Source organism: Cetorhinus maximus, chromosome 6 (genome assembly GCF_964194155.1).
Source record: "Cetorhinus maximus chromosome 6, sCetMax3.hap1.1, whole genome shotgun sequence".
NCBI classification, from domain to species: Eukaryota; Metazoa; Chordata; class Chondrichthyes; order Lamniformes; family Cetorhinidae; genus Cetorhinus; species Cetorhinus maximus.
Genome location: NC_135884.1, coordinates 103,377,547 through 103,393,484, shown reverse-complemented (window position 1 = coordinate 103,393,484; position 15,938 = coordinate 103,377,547). Strand labels below are relative to the sequence as shown.

The 15,938-nt window shown below is 40.7% G+C and overlaps 1 protein-coding gene across 3 annotated transcripts in view; it reads left to right on the top strand.

Annotated features, from left to right (window-relative positions):
- Positions 1-15,938, top strand: part of dus2 (dihydrouridine synthase 2) — a 116,590-nt gene that overhangs the window by 24,645 nt on the left and 76,007 nt on the right. For all 3 annotated transcript variants that reach the window (XM_078544229.1, XM_078544230.1, XM_078544231.1), the window contains exons 4-7: positions 974-1,065; positions 3,267-3,310; positions 5,631-5,691; positions 14,604-14,651. In XM_078544229.1, the coding sequence (XP_078400355.1) occupies positions 974-1,065; positions 3,267-3,310; positions 5,631-5,691; positions 14,604-14,651 (245 nt within the window). The remainder of the gene's footprint in view (positions 1-973; positions 1,066-3,266; positions 3,311-5,630; positions 5,692-14,603; positions 14,652-15,938) is intronic.

Sequence of the window (15,938 nt, the reverse complement as noted above, 5' to 3'; positions counted from 1 at the left end):
GCCATTTTTAATAAGAGTGCCCAGTCCTGGTAATTAACCTGATTTTAAAATTACTGCTAATGACTCAAATAAAAATGTACTAAACCATTAAATAGTTTCATTGGTGCACACTAGGTCAGTTTCAACATGCGCCAACTAATGTCTCTGTCATCTGGAAAATGGTTGCAACTTGAAGGGTCTTCCCCGATCATTGGAATGCCACAATTTCAACCTAGGGGGAGGGGCCAGTTTTGTGGGTGGAGCTTGATTCGGACAAATTGAATCTTGAACCAACATAAAAGGTTGCAAAAAAAAAAACACAAGCCTGAGCGGCTTCAGGTGTAATTCATAGGTTTTAAATTCCCTTTCTTTCTTCTTTTGCACTGATTTGACCAGTTCCACCCAGATTGCATTGATGCAACCAGCAAAAACTCGACCCTGGTATTTGTATCCCATAGGCAACTTAGTTGATAAAAATATTTGCAAATGTAGTTTGAAAAGGGAAGACTAGGTTCTGAACCAGACATAATTACAAGCTATTGGAGAAATTGATTACTGAAGATGCCATTTCATTGTTTTTACCCCTTACACCCACAAGACACACTGCAGCACTCACCCAGGCTCCTTCGACAGCACCTTCCAAACCCATGATCATTACCATCTAGAAGGACAAGGGCAGCAGGTACATGGGAGCACCACGACCTGCAATTTCCCCTCCAAGCCACTCACCATTCTGTCTTGGAAATATATCGCCGTTCCTTCACTGTTGCTGGGTCAATATCCTGGAACTCCCTCCCTAACAGCACTGTGGGTGTACCTGCACCACATGGACTGCAGTGGTTCAAGAAAGCAGCTCACCACCACCTTCTCAAGGGCAATTAGGGATGGGCAATAAATGCTGACCCAGCCGGCGACGCCCACATCCTGTGAAAGAATGAAAAAAAAATGCACTAGTCCAGCTTTCTAAGCCTGTCTTTCCATTTGTTTTTCTCAGAGGTGCTGGACACCATAGATTATGTTGCAACTGATGAGCGAGTCATTTTTAGGACGTGTGAAAGAGAAAAGAATCATGTTGTCTTCCAAATGGTAAGAAATAGCCATCCCGTCCAGCGTAAATTTATAATAATGAATGACAGTTTGCAATAGTCTGTTTGGATAGTTGCATGTGCATTAACTGACTTAACCCTGGATTAAAATAGAATTACCTGGAAAAACTCAGCAGATCTGGCAGCATCGGTGGAGAAGAAAAGAGTTGACGTTTCGAGTCCAACATGACCCTTCAACAGAACTGTTCTGTTGAAGGGTCATGTTGGACTCGAAACGTCAACTCTTTTCTTCTCCACCGATGCTGCCAGACCTGCTGAGTTTTTCCAGGTAATTCTATTTTTGTTTTGGATTTCCAGCATCCGCAGTAGCTTTTTGTTTTTAACCCTGGATTAGTTGCTCAGCTCCTAATGTCACACATGGTTTCTATTCTATTTGCACAATGACAAAGTTAAAAGGTAGGAGAATGTGAAGATGTACCAAATTCCTTGGAACACTGATTTCAGGATGTTGAAGATTCATGTACACCACCTCTATTTTGGCCTATTGAAATTAAATTATAAACGGGTTTGTCACTGTGGTAAAAGATACAGGTGTAATTTGATATGTAAGGTATCAGAATATTGCAGTTAACAGCAGTCTCAGTGAAGAGGTGTGGTGCATACTTGTGATACAGGGTAGTGACAAGTGTACATCACTACCCACAAACCCTAGAAATTTGGTTGTGCTGCACCACAAAATGGGCTGTAAGCGGCCTCCAGTAGCAGTCAGGAAGCACCTGCTCATAGTGAGCAGGAATTGTGATTCCCACCCACGATACTGGTAAAGGTAAAATAATTGGCACAGTGCTCACGTCTCTATTCAATATGTGCTCTCTGCTATCAGGAGTTCTTCTGCAAGGCAGAGACTGCCCTGTCTTGCGGAGCCCACTATTTTTTTAGCCAGCCTGAGATTCCCGATTTTATGCCTGTTTTGCAACTTTTTGTTTCCCTTTCGTCCTTTGAAATGCTTTCCAAAGCTTCTCTTGGTTATCATCATCTGTCATGGTTACATTAGACTGCTTTGCAATTCTCTTTTTAAAATTCAACCCAATTAGGTCCAAATGCCTTCTCTTCATCTTTGCCATTGATTTGATTGGCCTTTCCTGTGAAAGTCGCCATAGCTGACATCTGCTGAATTTAGTTGACAGCTGAATTCCTAATGCCACAGCAACAACTCTAAGGTGGGGAGTGAAGTATTCCCAGCATGATTTTTTTACCCCACACTTTCCTATTTGTGCTAATCCCACTTTAATAGATTGGGTTTGCTTTGCCAGTATCGTGTTTTCTGAGGATTGAATGGCTCTGGATTGACCCCTGGACTAATATAAGTGTCACGGGCTCTGATTGAAATGAAGGTAATCACATTGAAATACAGATGGATCCGTCTTTGTGACCTCAGTGGCAGGGAGTTCTGTAATGCCTGGCCTCCATTGAGAGGGAAAATTTCATTCTTTTTTAAATCCAAAGGGATATTTTTGCAGTGAATGTCTTAGAAAGGATATAATCGGTCAGTCTGGAAGCCTTCTAAGGCACAGATAACCAAGGCAAGCAATATGGGTGCATCAGCAGCAGTTGAATCCCATTGTTTGGATTCAGTTAGTTTAATAATACTTTATGTTTTTATGTGTAAAAGCGCAGAATGTTTTATAAGGGAAAGAGAGAGACTTTCATGATGCCCAGAGGTGCTTCACACCCAATGAAGCACATTTTGTTTTGAAGTGTAGTCACTGTTGTAATGTGGGAAACTCAGCAGCCAATTTGTACACAGGAAGCTCCCGGAAACAGCAATGTGCCAAACAGATTACCTGTTTTTAGGTGTTGGTTGGGAGATAAATGTTGACCACCTTTAAAATAGTGTCTTGGGACCTTTCACTTAAGCAAATAATACTTCTTAGAATTTACAGCCACTTGGGATTAAAGCAGCTGCAAGTGTTTAAATAGAAAGTGCCCCACTGCAATTCTAAATAATGACATTAGTTCCAATGAATTTTACTGTTATATCATGACTCAGAAACAATGCTGTTAAGAACCTGATGATATTAAGTCATTTAGCCATGTCACTTTGGATTTCTTACCTCCTGCTAGCATTTTTATTGTAAAGTAACTCCACTTATATTCTTCTCGGCCCTTCAAAATCTTTTTGTATTTTGTCTGCACCCGTCTGGAAGTTAACCTTTCTTTTCGATTTTCTTTATGTTGCAGGGCACAGCTGATGCTCAGAGAGCTCTGACAGTCGCACAGCTTGTGTAAGTTTTTGAAAGGCCAGTTACAACACCAGTAACTGCTCGAAATGAATTTGCTGTAAAGTGCCCTCAAATAACAGTTAGACAAAGAAGTAAATGTAGGGGCATTAAAGTATGAGCAAAGGAGAGTCCAGTGTGATAAAGCAAAATGTGACTTATAATTGATGAAGAAATTGACACTGTGATTGGCCATTACAAACAGCCCTCTTTCCTCATGAACACAATGATTAAAGAAAAGTTAGAAATCCTGGGAACTGTTAGTTGTGAATATTTCACAAACTAAATTAAACAGAGGTTAAGTTGCGGAAATGATGGAGAGGAGGGAGTGGGGAGGAAGCTTCCTGACCATTGAGGCGTGAAAGTGATTGTTGCAATTGGCTGTAAGCAAGTCTTTTCTAAAATATTAAGGAGAAAAAGAACAAAACCCTGCAAAGTGCTTGTCATTATTCTTTTTTTCTCCTTGGAAAAATTGAAGCCAATGGTAACATTTTAAAACTTACGTTAAAAATATTTATCAGTGCCACCCGCTGGCTCACTGAGTTTATTCAGTGATTGATGCCATCACACAGACTAGGGCCCGAATTTTCAATCAAGGTTCAGGGTCTGGATTGGAGGTGGGTGGCCTGCAATTTGGTGCCGCTGCCCGTTGTGTCAGTTCCCCAACAGGATCTTGATCCCGAGCCATTTTGAAAGAGGCCATCTCAGGGTTGGGTCTGCTGCCTCCCTAGCAAGCGCGGGTAGGCAGTCACCTGCAAATTGATTTAAATGGCCTATTAAGACTCCATTGCCATGTTGACTGGAATTTCCAGTCAGCAATGTGGGCGGCCCACATTGGGCTCAGGGTGGAAAGGAGGGTGGGTGGAAGCGATTCTTTACCCAAAGGACACCAGCCCCCAACCCTCCAGGATCATGCCCAGACAGCTGTGGCCATTTTAAAATACTTACTTGGCTTCTCCCTTACTGTCTTTATGTTCAGATTGGCAACTCCTACCATGGCTTGGGGCTGCAGGCCTCTGAGTGCTGGAGGGCCTCCCACTGGCCCTCCCAACATTGGGAGCCTGCTTGCCATTCCAGATTGGACAGCAACCCAGCTTCCTGGTCTTTAGTTGGGCCTCCATTTCAAAGTAGCAGTGTGCATTTTGATAATATGCCCTGCAGGATCACAACCTAGAACTTGCCCCCATGAATGATACCTGACCCCTGAATGATAATTCTGCTCCACATCTCCAATCTGTGCAGAATTTATTGGTCTCAACTGGCAACGCAGTTGACCTGCTACAATTGGGCCTCAGTGCTCCAAGTTGAGGGAGAAATGTAGTCCTGGCCCTCCTACTGATCATTATCTAACAATGTCCATTGGTGACTGCATTTTTGTGGATTCCAGTTGAGAGTGGAATGATGCTTTGCTATAATGAAACCCTCTCACCTACCCCCTCACCCCATGTTTAATAGCCCATCACCATTCAGTCTAGACTCTCACACAAACCAACCGCTTGGGCTAGGTACTGGAGGGTGATTGGCGCTTTGAAACCATTGCTGTACCCCAGGAAGATGTCAGTGATTTGAGATGGGGAGTGGCGAATGCTGATGGTGGGAGAAGAAAGAACACTATTCTATTCCATATGGTATGTTTATTGATTTAATGACTAACTTTTATTTGGAGGGAAAAGATGGCTAAATTTGAGAAAAATCTTTTGGGGTTCTAGCTCCCAATCACTATCCAGTGACTCCTGATGGAAAAGGCCCATGTGTGAATTTTGGGAGAAAACAGAATTGGGTGCAGTAACAATTGGTTTCTGTAACATTCTCCTTGTTGCACCTCCCCATCACACTATGTTGATAATCACCCCATTGTTATAAAACACTGCATCCACCAGCTCACCCTGAACAATGTCACAGGAGGTTATATTAGAAGTCCGGTGTTTAATTTGCATCTCCTGTTTGTTGCACTTCCAAGATAAAGCTTTGAATAAAATAAAAAGATCAAAAAATTACATATTTCACAATCTGACGGTGTACCCTAACTAGCACAAACAGTCTTATTGTAAAACAGAATATCCTCTCACTCATGGTGAGCAACACAATAGTAAAACTCCCTTCATACATTAAGTGTCTTGTGCTTTGCACACATTTAAATGTCTCACTCATGCCACACTTCAGTTATCACATTTTGCATGTCACTGTGTGCCACATCGCAGGCATCAACTCTTATATGAAAACGTAACTCTTTGAATGTAAGGATTATGAAGCTATGATGTTTATTTGCAGAATCTTTTGACAACCATTTCTATTTTTGTAAATATATTCCTAACTTTCCACACAGAGAAAATGATGTAGCTGGAATAGATGTGAACATGGGCTGTCCAAAAGAATATTCTACCAAGGTAACATAACACTTTCTCTAACACTTCCTTGTTTTCTGTAACACTCTCCTTGTCGTACATCCCTATCGCACTATTTTGATAACCAGCTCATTGTTATAAAATAGCGCACCCTCCAACTCACCCCGAACAATGGATTTTTCCTACCGTAATGAATTACATTTATGCAGTGTGTGATTTGTAAAAGGAGAGTATTTGCACCTGTATTGCTGAATGAAATCTTCATTACCAACTTAAGAAATATTGCCCATGGCTTGTTGGGAGTATTGAACTATATTAATCCTAGTAGGGATAAGGAGTGTTTGTATGCTGCACATGTAACAAGGGCATGTACCCCAGTAAAGATCAGCTGAATTTTTTGGCTGGGAGCCCCCGTTCTTCTTGATTGAATCAGGCATGCTCACAAAATTTGCCACATTTCCCCCCACCCCCTCCCCCCACATCAGGAAGGAGAAAGGAATAGAAACGTAAGCGTATGTTGATAGCATTGGATGAAGGGTGGGAGGAGCTTGTGTAGAGCATCAACACTGGCAGGTGGGAAAAATGGCTTGTTTCTATGCTATTCCATGATATTGCGAGATTCTGATAGTCATACTGATTCAGGGAAGCTCATCAAATCAAGCTCAATTTCTTAGGTGTACAGACACTAGTCGGCACTTTTTTATTGTGGTGGAGATTCTAGAGGCTCTGGTCACAATCTTAAATATGGAAGTCCTGCCAGAGTGTTAGTTATATCAATTGAGGTTAAGTACAAAAAGGTGCAGGGCATTGATTGGATGGTTACTTGAGCACGTATAAAGAGACACTTCCTGACACAGAGTAGAGTGAGATATATACCTGTAATGTTTCATTCTGTGAATAAATCTATTCCAAGTAAAGACTGGCTCTGGTTCCTTCCTTCACAAACTCTATCAGAAATATAACAAACAGGACTGGGGGATTGTAAATGTTAACACACTAGTTCAAAAAAAGGGAGAGGGCTAAATCTGGTAACTGCAGGCCAATCAGCCTAATGTTGGTGATGAAGAAACTTTGAGAAACAATAACCTGGGCCAAAATTCTGGCACAACATTAATTGGCAAAAATATGGATTAATAAATGAAAACCAGCATGGATTTGTTAAAGGCAAATTGTGTTTGACTAACTTGATTGAGTTCTTTTGATGAAGGAGAGGAGAGGGCTGACAAGGGTGGTATGGTTGTTGTAGTATGTGGACTTTCTAAAGGTAGTTGACAAAGTACCACATAATAGCCAGGTTAGAAAAATTGAAGCTTATGAGGTTAAAGGGACATTGGCAGCATGGAAACAAAGTTGATTAAGGGACTGAAAGCAGAGAGAAGTGATTAAAGTTATTTTTCAGACTGGAGGGGAAAGTTTATAGTGGTCTTCCCCTGGTGTTGGAATTAGGTATTCATATTATTAATATACATTAATAACTTGGATATATGGGGCATAATAACAGTTTCACCAAAAACTTAAAAATGTAGTAAACAATGAGGAGGATAGCAGTAGACTTCAGGAGGCTATACACAGATTGATGAAATGGGCAGACGCGTGGCACACAACATTTAACAAAGAAATATGAAGAGTTTCATTTTGTGGCAATAATGAGGAGAGCCAATATAAATGCAATGGTGCAATTTTAAAAGAAATGCAGGAACACAGAGACATGGGATTTATGCACACATGTTTTTGAAGTGGCAGAACAAGTTGAGAAGGTTGTATAAAAGGCATATGGGATTCTTGCCTTTCTAAATAAAGGCATAGTGTGCAAAAACAAGGAATTTGTGCTAACCTTCTATAAAACACTGGTTAGATCCTAGCTGTTTCAAAAGGTTGGTACAGATACAGCTGTATCATTCTATGCCTCGACCAATAGAAGGGTCAAAAGTAATAAAATGACTTCTTATTCATAATCAGTTACTGTGACAGTTTATAGCAATGTATAGTGCGATGTCCAATGTTCCCATTGCAATATTTGCAAATATTTTCGTCAAGCATGGTGCCAAGGGGATATAAATATCGAGGCCAAGTTTTTGCTAGTTATATTGACACAATCCAGGTGGAATTGACTGTGCAAAAGACTGGGGAATCTTAAATGTAAGTGAATTATGTACAAAAGTGCATACTCTTGGTGTGTTCAATGATCTTTGGCGCTGGTTCAAGATTAATTTCACCTGACTCAGGCCCCACCCACAAAATTGGCCATACCACTGGGTCAAAGTTGCAAGATTCTGCCAAATGCGCAGTCCCGGGAGTGCTCTTCTGATTGTACTCATTTTCTTAGATATGCTGGTACTCGTATGCACATTTTAAAGTTTTCCTATCAGAAAATATTTAATTTACAAGAAAGCTGACTGGTATGCACCAATGAAACTTTTTAACAGTTCAGTATAGTTTTTATTGAAGTCATTTTCAATGATTTTAAATTGGATTACTCATGGGAGAAGGACTAGACACCCTTATAACAAGTTCTGATGAAGAGTCATACGGACTCGAAACGTTAACTGTCTTCCTCTTTGCAGATGCTGTCAGACCTGCTGAGTTTTTCCAGCTATTTTTGTTTTTGTCCCTTATAAAATGCCTTTTTGTGATGAGCCTATTTTCAGCTGTATTAATAAAACTACATTGGATTATCACTCTTAAATTTTTTTCATAAAAAGAAACAATTATTGTGCTGGTTCATGGAAAATTTTATGTTTTGTGATTATGTAAATTAAATTTAGTGTTAACAGTGCAATTTCAGTTTCAGGTAAGCATTTTGGGTGCAATTTCTTGATTGGGCTCAAAAGAGAAAACTCTGCTCTCCTTGTATTTATCAGACATGCACGTGTGCACATTTCAGGATGGGTCACGTTAATGAAATGTTAATTGGATTAAGATACACAAGTGAAGGGCATTGCTTAATAAAGTACGTAGAGCACTTATAAAGAGAGACTGCTGGGGTACTGGGTTGGTAAGTAGGAAGCAGACACATGGAATGCTGCATTCTGTCAGTCAACCTATTATCAAGAAAAGTATTAATGTCTAGTTTCAGACTTTGATAGGTTTGGGATCAGAATAACAGGTCAGACAGGATATTGTGCAATTTCAGTTTCAGGTAAGCATTTTGGGTGCAATTTCTTGATTGGGCTCAAAAGAGAAAACTCTGCTCTCCTTGTATTTATCAGACATGCACGTGTGCACATTTCAGGATGGGTCACGTTAATGACGTTATTGCTCAAGAAGTGGATGATTTATTTTTCCTTCCTACCTCAGACACATTATTATATTCCCTCTGCTGACTTTGCTGAGATAAAAAAACACTGAGCGTAAAACCACAATTGGACCCTGGACCTCTTGTTCTGTATTAAAATAAAAGCATCTTACTGCAGGTGGTGAAAATCTGAAATAAATGCCAAGTACTGGAACATTGAGCAGCCTGATAGCATCTGTGGAGAGAAAAACAGAGTTAATGTTTCGAGTCGAATATGACTTCTTCAGAACTTAGAATTCAGTTCTGAAGAAGTCATATCCCATTCATAGCGTTAATTCTGTTTCTCGCTCCACAGATGTTGCCAGACCTGCTGAGTATTTCTAGCCCTTTGTGTTTTTAATACTCTTGTTCTGTACTATTCAGTATCGTCGCTGAACTATTAATGAAACTATTAAAACTTAATAACATCATCAAAACATGTTGGACCTGGCATTTTGCTGAGCTCCTGATTTCCACTTCATTTCTCTGAGAAAGAGCTGAGTGCATCCTGGCATCTTGCTGAGAAAAGTAAGGGAGCTCAGATTGTCTTTAAATTATTGTGACATGTTGACTAGTTTACAATGCATTTTCACATGTTTAGAAACAATTGCCATATAATCAGGTGGGCAGGTAAAGCATTTATCCTATAAATGAATAGTAAGAATATACGGCAATAAATATCTATGCATGAGGGTGTAAATCAATGCATTCCATCCTCATTAGCTGACCTTTGTAACCCAAGCACTTAGTATATTTTATAGCAAGGCCCATAACTCAGCAGAATGTAATCAAGGGTTTGTAGCCAGTCACACAGATAGTGAACTTGAATTCCCCTTTCACGGAGCTACCATGTGGTCCTTGATCCCTGTTGAGCGCACTTGGAAACATTCCATCGAGGGCTGGAATTGGCACATTTTAAATGTTATGTACTCGGTGGGAATTCAGTGGGAAATGTTACTTGCTTCTTAACTGAACTTCATAACTGAATTCTAATGTCTTTTGATTTTGTTAACAATGTGACAGAGCTGTGTTGAGAAATTGGTATCAAAGTGCTAACACCCATGAAAGCTCTGCCCTTTTTTGTTACTGTCAGCAACTTCAGGTTCTAAAATTTGGTCTTGGATGAGGCAAAGGTAGTGGAGTGGGAAAAACCGTGATTCCCTGGGATAGCACTTCCCCATCTTAAATAATTCTTAGCAGCAAGAGGTACCTTCAATTTGACAGAAGAGCTAACTGTTAATGAGATGGGAAATTACACTGTCATTCTTTAATTTTCAAATATAGGACAACAGCTTTGCTTTTGCCAGCTCAAAGATGGATTTATAATCGGTTTAATCTTGATCTAATAATGGATATCTCAAATTAGACTTTGCAATTGCAATAGGTAACAATAATTAACGTAGCGTTAAACTGTGTCGTGCTTTCAAAATTATTTTAAATTTGTTATTAGAGATTAATTATGATAGCTACAAAGATGTGTTTTGTTTAACGTGGTATTCAAGTGCTAACTTTAACCATTTTCTTATGAATCCAATCAGAAAGGGCCAGTGTATTCCTATCGACAATAATTGCGATCCCTGAAACTTGTGTTTCATGATAAGCAATAGGAATTAATTGGAACTTTTACAATTTATTAATGCCCACTTTCAAGCAGATTAATTAATTCAATTCCTCAAAAAAATGTGATCTACTTGGAAAGCATTAAGGGATTTTTGCCTGTTTTTAAGTTAAATAATTCTAAATGGAATTGGTAGAATTTGAGGAATTGCAACTACCAATAAATGGTAGAAGTCCTGCTGAAAAAAAGAGACATGTCGAAGCTTTTCATCTTGCACTCATCAGGACACTTCACAAAAATACCAATATACGGGGAAAACAGCAATTATGCTGTATGTGAGGGGAGTGCTGATTGGTTAGCAAATGGACTGTGGTAGGGACGTTGCCATGGAGAATGCACCAATGATGGTGACTGACAGTTAACTGCCAAACATTGTTCGAAATTTAAACCAGGCAGCTTGTCCCTGATTAGCCAAGGCATAGCCATGAGGAGCAGGCCAGTGAATGGCTGTCACTTATTTTGTTTATCTGAAACAGGCGCAATGTGTACATGTGCTTTCTGTCTGCAAAGAACAGGGCCCTGTCTAATATATGTAGCTTCCAGTACATGCAGATGCGCCATACTGTGAGCCCAACTGACAATCTTAAATTGGTTGTCAGTGTAATTCTTAGCACATTGAGAGTTATTTAGCAAATGTTGTCCAATCGCAGAATCACATCTAATGTTGGGCACTGTGTTTTGAGTCACAGACGGGCTGGTTGGGTACAGCCTATACCTTGCCCATTGTGGACAGCAGCTAGTACATGCTGTTTGATACAATCCGCCAGTCTTTGGGACATACAGGCTACATACCTAGCATCACACTGGCACTGAAATTCATATTCCACATTACTCATTTGTGGTAGGCCGTATTACGCTGGCAACGCCTCTACCAATCAGTGCCCACTTGCCAACCAATCAGCACTCTCTCTTCACATACAGTACAAATTGTTGTTTTCCCCTTATATTGGTATTCTTACGAAGTGTCCTGATGAATGCAAGATGAAAAGCTTCGACATGTCTCTTTTATCAGCAATTCTCAAGTTCTGTACAACCTTAGACTCACCACGCTGAGTGTGATGCTAGGTATGTAGGCTGTATGTCCCAAAGACTGGTGGATCGTATCAAACAGCATGTCCCAGTCGCTGTTCGAATGGGCAGGGCACAGACCCTACCCAACCAGCCTGTCCGTGACTCAAAACACAGTGTCCAACATTGGATGTGATTCCACGATTGGACAACATTTACTAAATATTCCTCAGCATGCTAAGACTATTGGTAAAAGTCCACTGAGCAAATTTGTGCATTCTCTGTAATTTTATTGAGTTAATGTCAAATAGTTTTAGCAGGTACAAGGGAAGCAAATCAGTGGAGACATTAGTGGAGTACAGAAAGTGCAGGGTGAAGCTTAAGAAAGCAATTAGGAGAGCAAAGGGGATATGAGAAAGCTCTGGCTAGTAAAAGTAGGGAAAGATATTCTATAAGTATATCAATGGGAAGAGGATAACCAGGGAAAGAGTAGGGCCCATTAGGGACCAAGGGGGCAACCTATGGGTGGAGCCAGAGGACATCGGTAGAGTGTTGAACAAATACTTCACATCCGTCTTCACCCAAGAGAATGAGGATGAAGGTATCGAACTCGAGGAGAGAGACTGCGAGGTTCTTAAGCAAATTGATATAGGGATTGACAAGGTAAAGGAGGTGTTGGCAGGCTTAAAAGTGGACAAATCTCCAGGTCCGGATGATTTGTGTCCCAGACTGCTGAGGGAGGCAAGGGAGGAGATCGCAGGGGCTCTGACCCAAATTTTTAATTCCTCTCTGGCCACGGGGGAGGTGCCAGAGGACTGGAGAACAGCTAATGTGGTTCCGCTATTTAAGAAGGGTTGTAGAGATAAGCCAGGGAACTACAGGCCAGTGAGTCTCACATCAGTAGGGAAACTATTGGAGAAAATTCTGAAGGAGAGAACCTATCTCCACTTGGAGAGGCAAGGTTTGATCAGGGATAGTCAGCATGGCTTTGTCAGAGGGAAGCCATGCCTAACAAATTTAATTGAATTTTTTGAGGAGGTGACCAGGTGTGTAGATGAGGGTAGTGCAGTTGATGTAGTTTATATAGATTTCACCAAAGCCTTTGAAAAGGTCCCACATGGGAGACTTATAAAGAAGGCAAATGCACATGGGATACAGGGTAATTTGATAAGGTGGGTTCAAAATTGGCTTAGTTGTAGGAGACAGAGGGTGAAGTCAGAAGGCTGCTTTAGTGACTGGAAGCCAGTATTCAGTGGTGTACCACAAGGATCTGTGCTGGGTCCCCTATTATTCGTCATTTATATAAACGACATAGATGACTATGTAGGGGGTAGGATTAGTAAGTTTGCGGATGACACGAAGATTGGCCGGGTGGTTAACAGTGAGGTTGAGTGTCTTAGGCTACAGGAAGATATTGACAGGATGGTCAAATGGGCAGATAAGTGGCAGATGGAATTTAACCCTGAAAAGTGTGAGGTGATACACTTTGGAAGGAGTAATTTGACAAGGAAGTATTCAATGAACGGCATGACACTAGGAAATTCTGAGGAACAAAGGGACCTTGGCATGTGTGTCCATAGATCTGTGAAGATGGAGGGGCACATTAGTGGGGTGGTGAAAAAGGCATATGGGACACTTTCCATTATCAATCGAGGCATAGATTACAAAAGTAGGGAGATCATGTTGGTGTTGTATAGAACCTTGGTGAGGCTACAGCTGGAGTACTGTGTGCAGTTCTGGTCGCTACATTATAGGAAGGATGTGTTTGCACTGGCGGGGGTGCAGAGGAGATTCACCAGGATGTTGCCTGGGATGAAACATTTAAGTTATGAAGAGAGGTTGGATAGACTTGGGTTGTTTTCGTTGGAGCAGAGAAGACTTAGGGGTGACCTGATTGAGGTGTACAAGATTATGAGGGGTGTGGACAGGGTGGATAGGGAGCATCTGTTCCCCTTAGTTGAAGGGTCAGTCACTAGGGGACACAAGTTCAAGATAAGGGGCAGGAGGTTTAGGGGGGATGTGAGGAAAAACCTTTTTACCCAGAGGGTGGTGACGGTCTGGAATGCGCTGCCTGGGAGGGTGGTGGAGGCAAGTTGCCTCACATCCTTTTAAAAAGTACCTGGATGAGCACTTGGCATGTCATAACATTCAAGGCTATGGGCCAAACGCTGGTAAGTGGGATTAGGTAGGTAGGTCAGGTGTTTCTCACGTGTCGGTGCAGACTCGATGGGCTGAAGGGCCTCTTCTGCACTGTGGTTCTGTGATAGAAAGTTGTATTTTGGGCAGCTTGCAGTACTGACACATTATGAACGCCTTGCTGTGCAGTTCAGATATGGCTTTTCCCACCAGTGAAATAAAAACACCAATGTTGTCAATTTATTTCTGCATGAATCTAAATAATTCTGCATACTTTGGTATTGAATATGGTATTTGAAGTGTTAGGTATGGACAGACCATAAATTACGACTTTGTAGGTGAAAAGTGATGCTGAACTGTGGTCAGATGTGTCACTCCAATTAGTGCTGTTATGTTCAGTTAATTACTGTTGGCATTGTAACCTGCTTTTCGGCGTAGAAATTAAATCCCTGAGAATAAGATTTTGTCTTTATAAAATAAATGCCAATGGGACCCAGTCCAACAACAATGTTTACACAGATTCTGATGCTTGAAATTTAGATTTAAGATCCTCTCTTTGCTTACTAGTTGCATTCCAGTGTAAGGCAAACAACTGAGATTGCACCTTATTATTGAGACAAAGGCTGAATTTAACATTTAATAATACCACTTTGCCTGTAGAGGCATGTAATTAAACAACAAGAAGTTGCATTTACATAGCACCTTTAACAGAGCAAAACGCCACATTGACCCAAGATGTTTCACAGAAACAACTTCTTTAGCAAAAACTTGGCATCTCCTGAGGCACTTACACTTCATATTGCTGTTTGGAACGAGGAGGTTATTACTCTGGTTGCTTACTACTTATGATATGGTCTCTTTCAGATTAAGCAGCTTTGACTCCAGCTAATCTTTTTGTTTTCCTTCTTATTTACATAGGGTGGCATGGGAGTAGCACTGTTGTCCAACCCTGACAAAATTGAAGCAGTAAGTAGGTGCACTGAATTATCTTTCAATTGTTTGCTGTCGATCTGCAGACATCAGGAATTGTTTCAAAAATGCTAATGTGGTTTACTGAGGAAATGTAATATCTGTGTTTCAATACTCCAGTTACCTATATCTCATTACATATTCCTGATTATGTAAACTTGGTTGGAGTCTGTATAAGCATGGGAGGGTGAAGGAATGTTGGGTCATGCTGATAGAGTTAGATGAGAAAGGATGGGAGGTGGCTCAAGTGAAGTTAAAACACCTGCATTGGCTGGTTACATTTAATGGCATTTTTCTGGGCTGTATACTTTATGTAATTTCACTTCCTGTCACAATAACAAAGAATATTTAACATTGTCTCCGGTACAACAACATGCCAAACTGTTGAAAGATTTTCTGGGAGAGAGAGAAAAGAGAAGTTGCCAGGGAGGGAATTAATTTTTTGTTGTTCTCTGCTTTTTGGGACAGAAGGTTTTCACCAGATTCTACAGAATTATTACAGTTGCAATACAATTAATCAAGGGAAGGCTGGCATTAAAATAGCACCTTCCACATTCTCAAGATGTTTCAATGTACACATTGATGCACATAAAGGTGAAATCTGACAAAACTTCTCTCTGTAAAGAATATGCGCGTGAAATATATATTTAAAAAAAAAATAACTTGCACCTTTCATGACCTAAGGATTTCCCAAAACGCTTTACAGGCCTTGAAGTACTTCTGTTGTAAAGTAGGAACAGATGATATGTATGAAATATACTATGAACATAAAACCATGCCCTGTTACACTTCAATTTGTAGGCGAGGCTTGAGGGTCTCCATTTTTGGCACAAGATTGGCTATATAAATAATACCTATTAATGTATTCTCAGCTTGTTCCCATGCCCACATGCAAATCCGACCATGTCCACATGTCCTGTTTCTTTCAGCACCCTACCATCAGATTACTCATGCACATTGAGGATGTGCAAAGAATACATCATTTCATTTCATTTTATTTTTATTTATTCGTTCATGGGATGTGGGCATCGCTAACTAGACCATTTATTGCCCATCCCTAATTGCCTTTGAGAATGTGGTGGTGAGCTGCCTTCTTGAACCGCTGCAGTCCATGTGGTGTATGTACACCCACAGTGCTGTTAAGAAGGGAGTCCCAGGATTTTGACCCAGAGACAGTGAAGGAACGTCGATATATTTCCAAGTCAGGATGGTGAGTGGCTTGGAGGGAACTTCCAGGTGATGGTGTTCCCATGTGTCCTCTTGTGTGTCTGCTACCCTTGTCCT